This window comes from Dendropsophus ebraccatus, chromosome 5 (assembly GCF_027789765.1).
Source record: "Dendropsophus ebraccatus isolate aDenEbr1 chromosome 5, aDenEbr1.pat, whole genome shotgun sequence".
Lineage (NCBI taxonomy): Eukaryota > Metazoa > Chordata > Amphibia > Anura > Hylidae > Dendropsophus > Dendropsophus ebraccatus.
Genome location: NC_091458.1, coordinates 102154393 through 102169130, shown reverse-complemented (window position 1 = coordinate 102169130; position 14738 = coordinate 102154393). Strand labels below are relative to the sequence as shown.

The 14738-nt window shown below is 38.0% G+C and overlaps 1 protein-coding gene across 1 annotated transcript in view; it reads left to right on the top strand.

Annotated features, from left to right (window-relative positions):
- The window catches only part of GABRG3 (gamma-aminobutyric acid type A receptor subunit gamma3), a 395342-nt gene extending 384502 nt beyond the window's left edge, over positions 1 to 10840 (top strand). Inside the window, exon 9 of the mRNA XM_069972388.1 lies at positions 10562 to 10840. Coding sequence (XP_069828489.1) covers positions 10562 to 10840 — 279 coding nt within the window. The remainder of the gene's footprint in view (positions 1 to 10561) is intronic.
- Positions 10841 to 14738: the final 3898 nt, after the last annotated feature.

Genomic DNA, 14738 nt, shown 5'->3' with positions numbered 1-14738 from the left:
CAATTAGTCCACCTTAACTAGAATAATGTATCAACAGCCATCATTGCACTGACGGGCTGCCAAACAGCGAAATGACGGACGTCATTTTAAACTCAAAATGACCTAAGTATTTTTTTCTTTTCAAAAACGGAGAGGAAAAAACATTGGGGGACATTTTTGAAGTCTGGCTTACAAATGTCCCCACAGCTCCGCAGCTCAGGGGATTCATGTAGAGGCGCATTGCCTCTACATAAATCCTGATCGCATGGAGCCTGTCTGTGCGAAAATCTGTGGCGTAGGTTTTATTATAATTTTTTCACAGAAAAAATGATAAATGCGGTGGTGCAGATGGAGCAGATGCCAAAAAAATATAGTTTGCGAATATTTTTATGCCAATTTGCCCCATCTGCGCCTAAAAAAGGCATTTACGCCTTCTCATACATGTCCACCATAGTGTGAACATAGCCTTTACCTCTTTTTACATATATACAAAATATACACACTACAGACAAAACTGTTTAAATGCTGCAGTTGATCACAGGATTTAAACAGTTAAATGACTGGCATAATAATGATCTTTAATGTCAGTCATTACTGGAAGGTGTCAGCTGCAAATACCAGTAATTGTACCTCATGGGTCGAGAAGGGGTTAACAAAGTGGTTGATATGACACCATTGCCATCGTTATTTTCCAAACTTGAACTTCCTTCAAATGATGTAGAGAAGTGACTCAAAGGGGTAGTGCGGCGCTAAAAAATTATTCACAGAATAACACACATTACAAAGTTATACAACTTTGTAATGTATGTTATGTCTGTGAATCGTCCCCTTCCCCGTGTCCCACCACCCCCGCCCGTGTACCCGGAAGTGTGTGGTGCATTATACATTACCTGATCCATGTCGTGCCAAACGTCATCTTCAGGCGGCCGCATCATCAGCTGTTTAGCCGCGATTGGCTGAGCATAACTGTGCTCAGCCAATCGCGGCTGAGCACAGTTGTGATGTAGCGGAGGGGGGATGGCAGCAGCGATTCGGCCGGCCATCTGAAGATGACGTTTGGCACAAGATGGCGGACGGCCTCGACACGGATCAGGTAATGTATAATGCACCACACACTTCCGGGTACACGGGCGGGGGTGGTGGGACACGGGGAAGGGGGCGATTCACAGACATAACATACATTACAAAGTTGTATAACTTTGTAATGTGTGTTATTCTGTGAATAATTTTTTTAGCGCCGCACTACCCCTTTAACCTTTAGGTATGGTTGACCCCTGTCATATTATTTGTTTAGCTCAAACAGGTCATAATATGAAATGATGTATACTACAATATTTACTATAAATCCGTCCAAGTATTTAATCTTATCATCCTTATGCTTTTATGTGTAATACCTTTTTATTATCCATGATTGCTTTCAGCATACGTTACAGATCAGTTAATATAGTTGCCCTTGAATTCAGCTACTTACTTACAGTACAATGCTTCTAGTAATAGCCCAATGTGAAATGAGCTGTTGCTATCCGCTATCTATTGCTGTTAGTTCCAGAACACTTATACCAACAACACCAATTGAGCTTTCTTAATGTGTTTTTGTTTATGGTGACCTTTGCATGGGTTTATGCATTAATGTATAATATCTATAATCATATATTAATTATTTGTTAATTTAAAGAGAGATTTTTTTCATTTCATATAAATAAATGATATATATATGCAAAATGAATTTGTATAAATATGTAGGTTTTCTAATTGCTTTTATAAATCACTGAATTGTAGAAAACTTTAAAACTTTAATCTTTATTGGGTTATTTTAAAATAAAAAACCTTTAAACACACGTGATTCACCTCCTCTAATTACTCTAAACCGGCCACCATTATTTTCTAAATATCCTGGCCTCCGCACAAATAACGCATCATGTAAACAGTAGTTCATATATTGCAACAGTCTCTCGGTCGTTTGGCAGCTTTTATATGCACTATCCCCATAATCCTTTTATGTGCTCCATAGTGCAAAATGAGCTTTGTAAACAACAGACCTTTGTGCAAATATCCATATATGACTCTAAAAATTTTTTACTTTCCTTTTTGTTGGTATATTTCTTGTAATGACCCGACGCCGCTTCCTTCGCCACTTTTCATCAGGGGTCTCGTTCAGCAGTATGATTGCAGACAGCTTTTGTACATGTGCGTACGGCTCTGAGAAAATATAATATACCAACAAAAAGGAAAGTAAAAATTTTTAGAGTCATATATGGATATTTGCACAAAGGTCTGTTGTTTACAAAGCTCATTTTGTACTATGGAGCACATAAAAGGATTATGGGGATAGTGCATATAAAAGCTGCCAAACGACCGAGAGACTGTTGCAATATATGAACTACTGTTTACATGATGCGTTATTTGTGCGGAGGCCAGGATATTTAGAAAATGATGGTGGCCGGTTTAGAGAAATAAGAGGAGGTGAATCACGTGTGTTAAAAGGTTTTTTATTTTAAAATAACCCAATAAAGATTAAAGTTTTAAAGTTTTCTACAATTCAGTGATAGATTGTATAAATATATGTATATACACACAATCACAGTTCTTTATCTGGGGGTAACAGCATAACCTGCCACTCTATTATAAAATGAGACTGGGATACCTGTTATTGTGGGTTCCATGTTATTGTGGGTGCATGGGGTCCAGCGGATAACTTTATCAGATGGGAAAACCTCTTTAATAAAAGCTGAGATATCAAGGGTAGGAGTGGACATTTTTAGTAATTCCACACACATTTTTTACCATAATCTTTGTTCTAGAGAAACACACACAAAAGCCTGTGTATCACATGTAATAAAATAACTAGGTTTGAACAATGGAACTTAACCTCTTAGGGACATGTGACATACCTGTACGTCATATCTCCCTAGGGGGTGTTCAGAGCGGGGCCGCGCGGTGACCCCGCTGAACCGCTGCGATCCCGGGTGCCGTGTGCAGCCCAGGACCGCGGCTATAAGCGGGCACAGTCTGATCGCAGTGCCCGCTAATAAGGTAATCAAAGGCAGCTGTCAAAATTGACAGCTGCCTCCGATTACCGGAGGCAGTCGTTCCCTGGTGTCTAGTGGGGGAGATCGCTCCTCCGGGACGTTGTCCTGGAGGAGCCAACTCTGTGACTGAAGCCGGCCGGGGTCCGCTCCAAGATGGCGCAGACCCCGGCTCGGCTCTCGGTTGTTTGCGGCTGCAGCAGCCGTAAGCAAACGAGTGCCGATCTCATTGATCTTTGCTGTATTACTATACAGCAAAGATCTCAATGAGAGATCAAAGTGTACATACTAGAAGTCCCCCAGGGGGGGCTTCTAGTATATGTGTAAAAAAAAAAAAAAAGTATTGTTATTAGTAAAAAGCCCCCTCCCCTAATAAAAGTTTGAATCACCCCCCTTTTCCCATATTTTAAATAAAAGTAAATAAATAAAAAAACATGTTTGCTATCGCCACGTGCGTAATCGCCCGAACTATTAATTTATCACATTTCTGATCTTGCACGGTAAACGGTGTAAGCGCAAAAAAATCCCAAAGTGCAAGATTGCGCATTTTTGGTTGCATCAAATTAAGAAAAAATGTATTAAAAAGCGATCAAAAAGTCGTATATGCGCAATCAAGGTACAGATAGAAAGTAAATATCATTGCGCAAAAATTGACACCTGACACAGCCCCATAGACCAAAGGATAAAAGCATTATAAGCCTTGGAATGGAGTGATTTTAAGGATTGTATATTTGTTAACAATGGTTTGAATTTTTTACAGGTAAAAGAAAAGTTATACATGTTATATATCGTTATGCTTTACGCTTTGCGTACTTTATGCAAAAATTCAGCCTGTCATTGCAAAGTACAATTAGTGATGCAAAAAATAAGGGCTCATGTGGGTTTCTAGGTGGAAAAATGCAAGTGCTATGGCCTTTTAAACACAAGGAGGAAAAAACAAAAATGCAAAAACGAAAATTGGCCCCGTCCTTAAAGGGTTAAAGAGAAATTTTTTTTGCAGAAATCAATAGCCCAGGCGATTTTAAGAAAGTTTGTAATTGGGTTTATTAGCCGAAAAATGAATTTAGCTCTCCCCCCTGTCTTTATTGTTTTCCTATGGAGAGAGGGAAATAAAACACCAAAACAGGACAACAAAGAGTTAATCTACAAATACATCACCGGCTATCTTCTCGGACAGTCAACACTGACCTCTCTGACCTCTGAATACACTGTCACCCAGCTCCGCTGCCAGCTAACTCCCTCCTCCCCCCTCCCCTCTCAAGTCACAATTTCCTGATTTTTTGCAGTGAATGACAGAAAGGAGAGGAGGGGGACCTGGGAAAAGTGTTTGTCATTGGGTTTATTAGGCAAATATGCCATTATCTGCATTTAAAAAGTTTCTTAAAATCGCCTGGACTATTGATTTTTGAAAAAAAAAATTCAAGACAGTGACTCTTTAAGGGTAAATTCACACGGGCGTCTCGCATAAAAAAACCGCAGCTAATCCGCAATACACGTATTAATAATAATAAGAATAATAAATGTATTGCGGATTAGCTGCGGATTAGCTGCGGTTTTTTTATGCGAGACGCCCGTGTGAATTTACCCTTAGGATAAGTTAGATTTCCATAGTTTAAATAGCAAAATGAATGAAATACAGATATATCATCCTAATAAAATAGAAGCTATATTGTTTATTTAATATTATGCATTATCTACTCCTAGAGTTTAATTATAAACTTTGGGAGTTCTTTTTATGTCTATATACTATATAAAAAACAAAAGGGCTAAAAAAGAGGTTTATAAACTTAATTATTGTGCTAACATAAGCAGCAATGTACATTGAATATCTCTGGTCTATTTCTAGAACATATTGCTCTTCTATCTTGAGCTCTGCAATAAATGTTGGCTAAGTGTGGTCTAGACGTTTTTTTCTATAAAATTACTTTAATAAATTCCATCTGATCAGTCAGTTTTATCATAGTCTTTGTTAAGCAGCAGGAAACCTTATCTGTTAGCTGAAGCGGAGTACTACAAACCTATATAGATAAACTTATTTGTGACTCCCTGCATCACAGGCGCTTGTCTGCAGTCTTTAGATAGATAGATAGATAGATAGATAGATAGATAGATAGATAGATAGATAGATAGATAGATAGATAGATAGATTTTATTTTTAATTTTTTTGCTTAACCTAAAGCAATATAAATTTCTCAGGAGATCTCCAGAGCAGGTTTTGTTTTAATGTTTTTGTTTTACTTATGCTTTTTATTTATTTTCAGCAATGCACATTTGTAGTAGAACAAAGTATGGAGCTGGAGTTAATTGTGAAACATTTAGCAGAGAGCATGCATCAAATTTATGAATCACATCCAATACTTTTAAGTAGCTCATACCAACAAAACTAGGAACTCTGGAAACAGTAACATTAAGGAGTTAACCCTGACATGAAAGTATATATTGAGTTAAGGCTAACCACTGTAAGAGCTTACTGAGATTGCGTATTGAGCTGAATGTGCTGGTAATTGAGAAGTTGTTTGCAGGAGCAGGTAACAAGAGTATAATGCTTTTCAGAAAGGAATGACATGGGAGTAATTTTCTGTGGAGTTACACCTCTTAGTGACATTTATTCAATACTTGCATATAGCACTGATGTTTGTTAGCACAAGTGTGACAAGAATGTAAAGGATACATGGCTTAAAATTGCACTAGATTTACTATGTTTCTGCTTACCCATTGCTATATGTGCCTTTGGTATTGACTTGCAGAAATGCTACCTCCAATAAGTAGCACCAGAGACCAAGTTTTATTTATTCCAGAGGAGAGCTACTTTTCATTTGCATTTTTCCCAATGGAGCACTACATATATGCCCCTTTGGGGTGCTCTCAAGGAGAATATTAATCCCCTGTGTGTGACTTTATTGAGATCTGTTGATTGTGGAGTTCTTATTGATAAAGTATTGTACTTTTTATTTCTAGAAGTAAAAAAAATACACTCACTGGCCACTTTATTAGGTACACCATGCTAGTAACGGGTTGGACCCCCTTTTGCCTTCAGAACTGCCTCAATTCTTTGTGGCATAGATGATGGCATAGAAGGTGCTGGAAGCTTCCTCAGAGATTTTGGTCCATATTGACATGATGGCATCACACAGTTGCTGCAGATTTGTCGGCTGCACATCCATGATGCGAATCTCCCGTTCCACCACATCCCAAAGATGCTCTATTGGATTGATATCTGGTGACTGTGGAGGCCATTTGAGTACAGTGAACTCATTGTCATGTTCAAGCAGAAATCGAGACTCATCAGACCAGGCAACGTTTTTCCAATCTTCTACTGTCCAATTTCGATGAGCTTGTGCAAATTGTAGCCTCAGTTTCCTGTTCTTAGCTGAAAGGAGTGGCACCCGGTGTGGTCTTCTGCTGCTGTAGCCCATCTGCCTCAAAGTTCGACGTACTGTGCGTTCAGAGATGCTCTTCTGCCTATCTTGGTTGTAACTGTTGGCTATTTGAGTCAATGTTGCCTTTCTATCAGCTCGAACCAGTCTGCCCATTCTCCTCTGACCTCTGGCATCAACAAGGCATTTCCGCCCACAGAACTGCCGCTCACTGGATGTTTTTTTCTTTTTCGGACCATTTTCTGTAAACCCTAGAGATGGTTGTGCGTTAAAATCCCAGTAGATCAGCAGTTTCTGAAATACTCAGACCAGCCCTTCTGGCACCAACAACCATGCCACGTTCAAAGGCACTCAAATCACCTTTCTTCCCCATACTGATGCTCGGTTTGAACTGCAGGAGATTGTCTTGCCCATGTCTACATGCCTAAATGCACTGAGTTGCCGCCATGTGATTAGAAATTAAGTGGTAACGTGCAGTTGGACAGGTGTACCTAATAAAGTGGCCGGTGAGTGTATATATATGCTCAGATAATAGTCTGCAATGCTTTTAGTAATGGCTTTATTATACTTTGCAATCCACCATCAAAATCGATAGAAGGATGAAATCATTAAATCTGTTGCCGCTATATAAATAAATATTATTATTGATCACAAAGTAGTGATCAATAATGACCATTTCATTTTTCCATTTGACTGCTGTAGACAAACGAGCTCTTAAACAATTCTGTATTATTGTCATCTGCTATATTGGATCAAGAAACCACCAAAAGCTCTCGGACCAGTAAATATTACAATAATTGCTGGTCATTCTCTGTGTAATAGCAATTAAACAGCCTACAATAACCCATCAATGGCTTGTTAAGTCTCTTACTCTATTTACAAGCTCTCCAGCTTTTCTCCTGACAGCTACAATTGGGCCTGGCTATAAAGCACGTCAGGTTCTTTAAAGGAGAAGTCTGGTGATTTTTATAATCCGGCAACCGGCAGGGGCAAGAATTTAATAATAAGAGGAAAATTACCTCTCCCCGTGCCCACGATGAACGTCGGAACTGGCCTTGGAACCCCCTCTGGAAGGCATTTTACCCCAAGTTATGATGACGCCATGACTTGGGGGGTGGGGAGTCCTGTCATGGCTGATGGACTGGCTGCTTAGCCAATCAGTGACTGAAGTAGCGTCCCTGGAGTGGCCAGTCTATCAGCCGGGCCATAACGTGTCAGGGCCTTAGGCCAGTCCCGCTGCTAACTGCGGGCACGGGGAGAGGAAAATTTGTACTTGTTAACTTGTTATCAAATTCCCCCCTTCCCCTGCCAGCTGCTTAATTTTAAAAGTCACCAGACTTCTCCTTTAAACTCTGTCTGCAGTGTACAGGCTTATCTGGTCCTTGTTACATGGCTTTTTACATGGAGTTTTCAGGCCTCTTTGCCGTTTGACTAGCAAACCTCGGTGGCTGAATACCCTTTGCAGGCCCCTATGGCAGTACGATTCCATCCTTATTATGACTTCTTTCCGCATCTAAAATGATGGGGCAATACTGAATGCGGCAACATAAGGGGGAACATAAGGATAACCCCTTAACAAATTGCAAGAATAACATTTCAGAGTTTCCTAACATTTAACACTTGGCTGAAAAAAGTCTTTTACATATAAATCCCTGCAGCAAATCCTGAGCCTACATTTGGAGGTAAACAAGTTATAAATACTGTGTATATATTAGCAGCTTCGGAATCATTAAGTCCCATACCTCCCTTTTCTACCAATTTTCAGCTGTGTGAGTGAGAATCAATAACAGTATGGTATAGTAATTAATTATTGTTATTTGAGAGAAAGTCCTAACAGCTTAAACAATATCCCTGAGTAACTGCTGAAATATTTATAAAACAGTATAGCTCCTAGTGCTTAACTAGACACTAACATATCTCTTCAAATGCTTTAAACCCAGAGTTCTAATAAATAAATTACATTTTCCTAGTGTGCATGAATAATTTATTAGATGGGAGATATTTCCTTTTGTTATTTTGTATGAGCACAGTTATTGAGCTCTGGTTGTAAGATAAAAATAGGTTGTAGGTATTGGTCAATATGTTTGGAAGAAAATGTTTTGACAGGGTCAGATATCAAGTATGGCATGCATCATATCTATGTCTGTAGCAAATAATATGATAATCTATAATTGGATTCACTCACACAATGTAAAATTGAATGATTGATTTTCTTTCTGGCTAGCTAGTGTATATGTTTATTGTAAGGAGTCATACTTAGAGGCTTTGCAAAAGATCCAGTCCCTCTGGTTGTATACAACAGATTAATAATTACACAGTGCTACTTTATGGTGCCTTCTTACACCACCATAGAGAGATCCCCCCCCAAAAAAAAAATAAAATAAAAAATGCTTCCAAGAAAGAATAGTTTCATAATAGATTAATCTGACGAACGATGATCAGATTTTTTTTTCCTATAATTTCCAGCTTTATATGGCTGATATGAATTGAAAGAATGCCTTAGAAAGATAACATAAAAACTACGACCATGGACATTTTTGGAGATTTTTCATGTGCATGAGACCGTAATCTTGATGTTGGAACCCCTTTTCATATAACATTAGTAAAACACATTCATAGCATTTCTGTAATTCATTGGACGTTTCTCTAGTACATTTTTGGTGTCTTTAGCCCTGATTTTTTAATGTGAAAACCTGGAGTTTCTCTTTTTTTTATTAACAGAATCATTCATCATACATGAGGATCATACATAGCTCATCAGTCACTTACTGGCAGGTGCCAACTACTGGGAACCCCTGCAAAATCACAGTTTGAGGGACACATACAAAAAGTACGGCAAGGGTTTACGCCAGGAAGAAGGCGCAGTTTCGCCCCTTCTCCCTTGCATACACCTGCCATATCCCCTGCTTGACCTGCTTGCGGCCAGGTGGGGCTCAGGGGTGCGGCAAGGTGGTAAGGAGCCTCATTTATCATTATTTTGCCTGCTCACAAGCGTAAATCATGATCCAAATCTTCACCTGCTGGTTGAAGTCAAATGGGAAATTACCCAAATGTGCACAGACTGTATAGAATAACTCACGTAATTGATCTGTCCAAATAATGAACATGCTCATCATTTCCCCCTGCTTTTGCAAAATATAGCCTTTTTTCATCTGTTCACACATTGTTTTATATTCACTTAAAATTACGACTGTATTTAGCTTTTGTTTTACTGTGTGTAAACCTAGCCTCAAGCTTTGGAATGTTCAAGTCCAAGTCCTGACCTTAGTCCAATCAAACAGTTGTGAAAGGACATGAAGCGAGCAGTTTATGAGAGGAAACCCACAAATATAACAGACTTCAATCTGTTTAGTATGCAGCAATGGGCTAAAATGTCTCCAAAATCACTTGCAGGACTGATTAAAAATTACCAGAAATCTTTATGTGCAGGTATTGCTACACAAAAGGGGTTATGCCAGATACTCTAATAAAAACTTTTGCCACTCATGTACAGTATATATGATTCTGGATCATTTCCCTTAATAAATAAACGACCAAGTCCAAATATTTTTTTTCCTTTCCTTTTATCTATTTTTAGGACAAATCTGATTTAGTTTTATGTCAAAGTTCTAATTCTGAAAATTTTAATGGGATTACAAACTTGTCATGTCAATTCTTTCGGCGGAATGCGGGATCAGCCGGCCCATAGAATGGTGTCTATGGAGCCAGCGGAAAGGAGCGTGTCCGTGAGCGCGTACAGCCGGCGGAATTCCACTGAGTTTATCTGCGGGAATTCCTCAATGTGAACCCACTCTTATGGTGGAATTTCTCTATCTTGGTTATCTAATGGGTGCTCTTCCATTCCAGAGCCATACTAATTTTAGTATTTTTAATTGTATGATCTAAATTTTTTTAATGCTTTATGTATAATGCCAACCATATGAATGCTTATTAAGGCTGGGTTCACACTACGTATATTTCAGTCAGTATTGTGGTCCTCATATTGCAACCAAAACCAGGAGTGGATTAGAAACACAGAAAGGATCTGTTCACACAATGTTGAAATTGAGTGGATTTCATGTGATTTCAATTTTGATGTGTAAAGTCAGTTTATATAATTTAAAGTGGCAATTGATTAAATTGCTATTTATGATTGAAATAATATTTAATCTTGTTTGTTTTTTTCCTTATTTTTTAAAGAACTATTCTGTACTGGATATGAGACCCCCTCCAACTGTCATCACTTTGAACAATGCCATGTACTGGCAAGAATTTGAAGAAGCTTGTGTCTATGAGTGTCTGGATGGTAAAGACTGTCAGAGCTTCTTTTGTTGTTATGATGAATGTAAATCAGGCTCGTGGAGAAGAGGTCGGATACATATAGACCTTCAAGAATTAGACTCCTACTCCAGAGTGTTTTTTCCAACATCATTCTTGTTATTTAACCTTGTATACTGGGTTGGATATCTCTACCTATAAAGACTCATATTGTGAAGACTGCTTTATTTAAATTATTCATACAAACAAACCTTGAGGATATAAAAGACTCTCTCTTCATACTGACCAGAAAAGACTTTGGAATACGTTTGTTGAGGACAAAGTAAGAACAAAGGACTCTATTTAAAGAGTTTAATTGTGAAATGTTATTACTAATGCCTAAATACTTTTTATCACAAGACAAGGCTTATACATTCTTATATACTAAAATCTATATTTGGCATAGAAAATTATACTGAAAAAGTACCATGAAATTATATTGTACATTAAAAAAGTAACAAAAAAGTACCACTGCATCCTTTTATTAAAATTATCTTTAATTTCTATAAAATTCAATAAAAAAATAAAATACATTTTTTATCAAATAAGCACAAACGCATTTGAAAGTTGTGTTTTCTTCTACAAAAGAAGTAGAATTAAAAAAAAGAAAGTTACAATAATATTTTAGCAAATAATTACATTTTAGTATAAAAAAATCGAAGCTTGAGTGTATAGTATTTTGATACCTTAGGTTAAATCTTAGGTTTAATAAATCAATGATATACTTCTTCATGCAAAAAAAGTCTTTGTGTCCAGACAAGTATAAATTCTGTTTGTTTGTTTTTTATTCAGCATGAAATCCACAGCATTGGCACAAATTAATCTATAGCAGAAAAACTGCACAAAATCATTAGAGATGAGCAAACTGCTCGGACTTTTGGTCCGAAAGCAGTTCGCTCTCTCATCATGCCTTTGATCCCGGCTGCACACTTGCGTTCACGGGAATATGTGGCCAGGATATTCCAGGGAATCCCTGTTGAATTCCCTGGAATATCCTGGCCGCATATTCACGGGAGCGCAAGTATGCGGCCGGGATCAAAGGCATAATGAGAGAGCGCCGATGCCATCGGACCAAAAGTCCAACGGTCCTCTCATCTCTAAAAATCATGTATATTCTGGTGCAGATGTGATACACATTTTCAACTGTAATTATGTAAGTGAAATAAAATAAACAAAAATCAATGGAAGAGATAAATAAAACTGTGCAAAAAGTTACACAAGTTTGCAGCTAGAGATGAACCAAACCCAGATTCGTTCTGAATTTTTCAAAAAGTTTGATTCACTGCCGAACCAAACTTTTTGAAGTGTTCAGATAGGTTTGGAAAAGGCGGCTGCACGTATATATATATATATATATATACAGAATATAAAAAACAACAAAAAAAAGTTATTCTCACCTGTCTGCGCTCCCTTGGTGTCTTTTTGTGGCTCTTCAATCTGGTCCCGTCATCTTCTCCGGTGAAGTCCCCCTCAGTCAATCACAGACTGTTTTAGGAGTGACAGCCCGCTCAGCCAATCACAGGCCGCAGTGCTATTTCATCCCAGTAGCCTGTGATTGGCCTTCACCAGAGAAGACCAGACCAGACTTGAGAAGAAGAACCCTGGGGGAGTATGGACATGTAAGGATAATGAATGGATTGTTAAAGTTCAGTTCGGCACAAACCCGAACTTTACGAAAAAGTTTGGCAAACCTGCCAAACCAAACTTTTCACAAGTTAGCTCATCTCTATTTGCAACAAAACGCTGTCTTAGAAGACTTTTTAAAGTGTTTTAAAAAGGACCTGTAGGCAACCCTCACAAAATGTTACTATCATTAGGAAGCAGGGTACCATGACTCTTAATTGACCCAACCATTCCAGAGAAAAATGGCTTTACAGTTTCTCTGACAATCCAGTTAATAGTCACATGGGTCTAAACTTATTATTTTGTTTATTTTCTACTTATTTATAGTTGCTCTGAAGTATCATAGAGGCATGACAAGGAAATTTAAATCTATAGTTTGGAATGTCTTTTCTAATTGCCAGTTTCCCTTTAAACACTATTTGGGCCCTTTTGCATCCTGTCCCGGTAAGAGGGTGTGGCTTAGTGAAATGGGTGTGGCTTCAAAATACAGGGAGTAGATTAAATTTGATACTATGTTTCAAAAATGCTCATTTTTGGAGTGAAAGTAAACCAACTGATTAAGGTAAAAATTTAGATTAGTCTAAAGATATACCAGACTTTCAAACAGCCTGAGCCATTGTGACGAATCTGGCACAGCACATTTTAAACTATTTAGTCTTAATTTACACTGACAATTTTTATTTATCTGCCTAATGGTCCAGACTAGGGATGGTCCGAACTGAGTTCGGTTCAGGTTTGTACAAACCCGAACCCTCGGTAATGATTCCTGCTGTTTGCTCACTCTGTGCAGTGGGCGGATCCAGCGGGAGGACCGCCTGGAAAACTGGGATACAGCCATAGTCATAGGCTGTATCCCAGTTTTCCAAGCGGTCCTCCCGCTGTATCCACCCGCTGCACGGAGCAGGCAGACAGCGGGAATCTGATGCCGAGCGTTCGGACCATCCCTAGTCCAGACATAACACCTGTCTGAGGACAAAAACTGACTGAATTGTCTATAGTAACAAATCAGCAATTTGAGTAAGAAAAAAATAAGCTATAATTGGTTGCTCTAGGCAAATCAGACAGTTTTCATCCTCAGACAGTTTAAGAAATTTGGGCGATTGTGTTTAAAAAATAAACATTTGTGGATTTTGCTCTGGATCTATAGAATTTTTACAACAAGAATCGCTACATTGTAGATTTAAAGCAGATTTCCTTATTGAACTTCCTTATTGAAGTCAATGGGGATAATACCCAATAAATCCACAGCATTTCCAACAATAAAACTGACATGCCCTGCATTGTAAAGAGATTGTCTAGGGCTAGAAAAACATGGCCACTTTCTTCAAGAAACAGCATAAGGCAATGTTCACACTATGTAAAAATCACAGCCGTATTTTATAACTACAAATAACAGCCGTTGTTTGCGCAAATACGGCTGTTGTTATGAAGCTCTTATCTCCGGGTTGTGTGTGGTTTTGAAACTAGGCTTATTTACTTCAATGGAACTGAGTTGCAAAACTTACATTCAAACTGGAGACAGGAGTGGTGCTATTTCTGGGGGAAAAAAAAGCTGCCATGTTTTTCTAAGCCTGGACATTCCCTTTAAGAATATGTTCACACACTGTAAAATAATACAAAAATACGGCTTTAATTTCTGGGTCAAAATACAGTCATATTTTCAATACTATATGCTTTGAAGGCAATGAAAAATTGGCCAGCAATGTACACACCGTATAGAATAACAAGCATAATTGATTATGACCATGCAAATATTGGTTATTATTTACCAACTGTTTTTGCAAAATACAGCCATTTTTTTTCATCTGTTAACACATTGGGGGACATTTACCAAGGGCTTTCCTCCAATTTATCGGTGAGTAAATGTTGGTTGCGCCCATCTTTTGGTTTGGTATTTATAAACCAGTATTTGATGTGTGAATAATTGTTTGAAAATCTGTCTGTTTTGTGTCACCTAAATGTTCGCACAATACAGAATTTGCGTCTTAACTATGATGTGCGCAAACATTTTCACCCAATGGTAGAGGCCAGACTGGATAAATACATTTGACAAAAATTTTTTAAGCCATGCGTAATTTTTGATAAATTCACCAAGCACAAGGAGAAATACAAATCTCTAAAACCAGATAGAAAAATAACAGCTATTATATTCAACAATAAATTTCCCCCATTGTTATTTTTTACTCAGAATTGCAGTTGTATTTAGCTTTTATTGAACTACTTGTGACCATAGCCTCAATCCGCCCAGCAAGTCAATTTCCACTCAGATTTTTTCCACTGTGTGTGAAGAATATTTTTAAATTTCATCCAGTTAATTGCATTTGTAAATGCTGTTGATCTTCCTCTGTAACAGGGCAGATGTAACTTTACATTTAATGCCACATTCTAAGTATGAATAGATTTTTCTGTTTCTCAGACTAATCATTTTTTCTGTTTA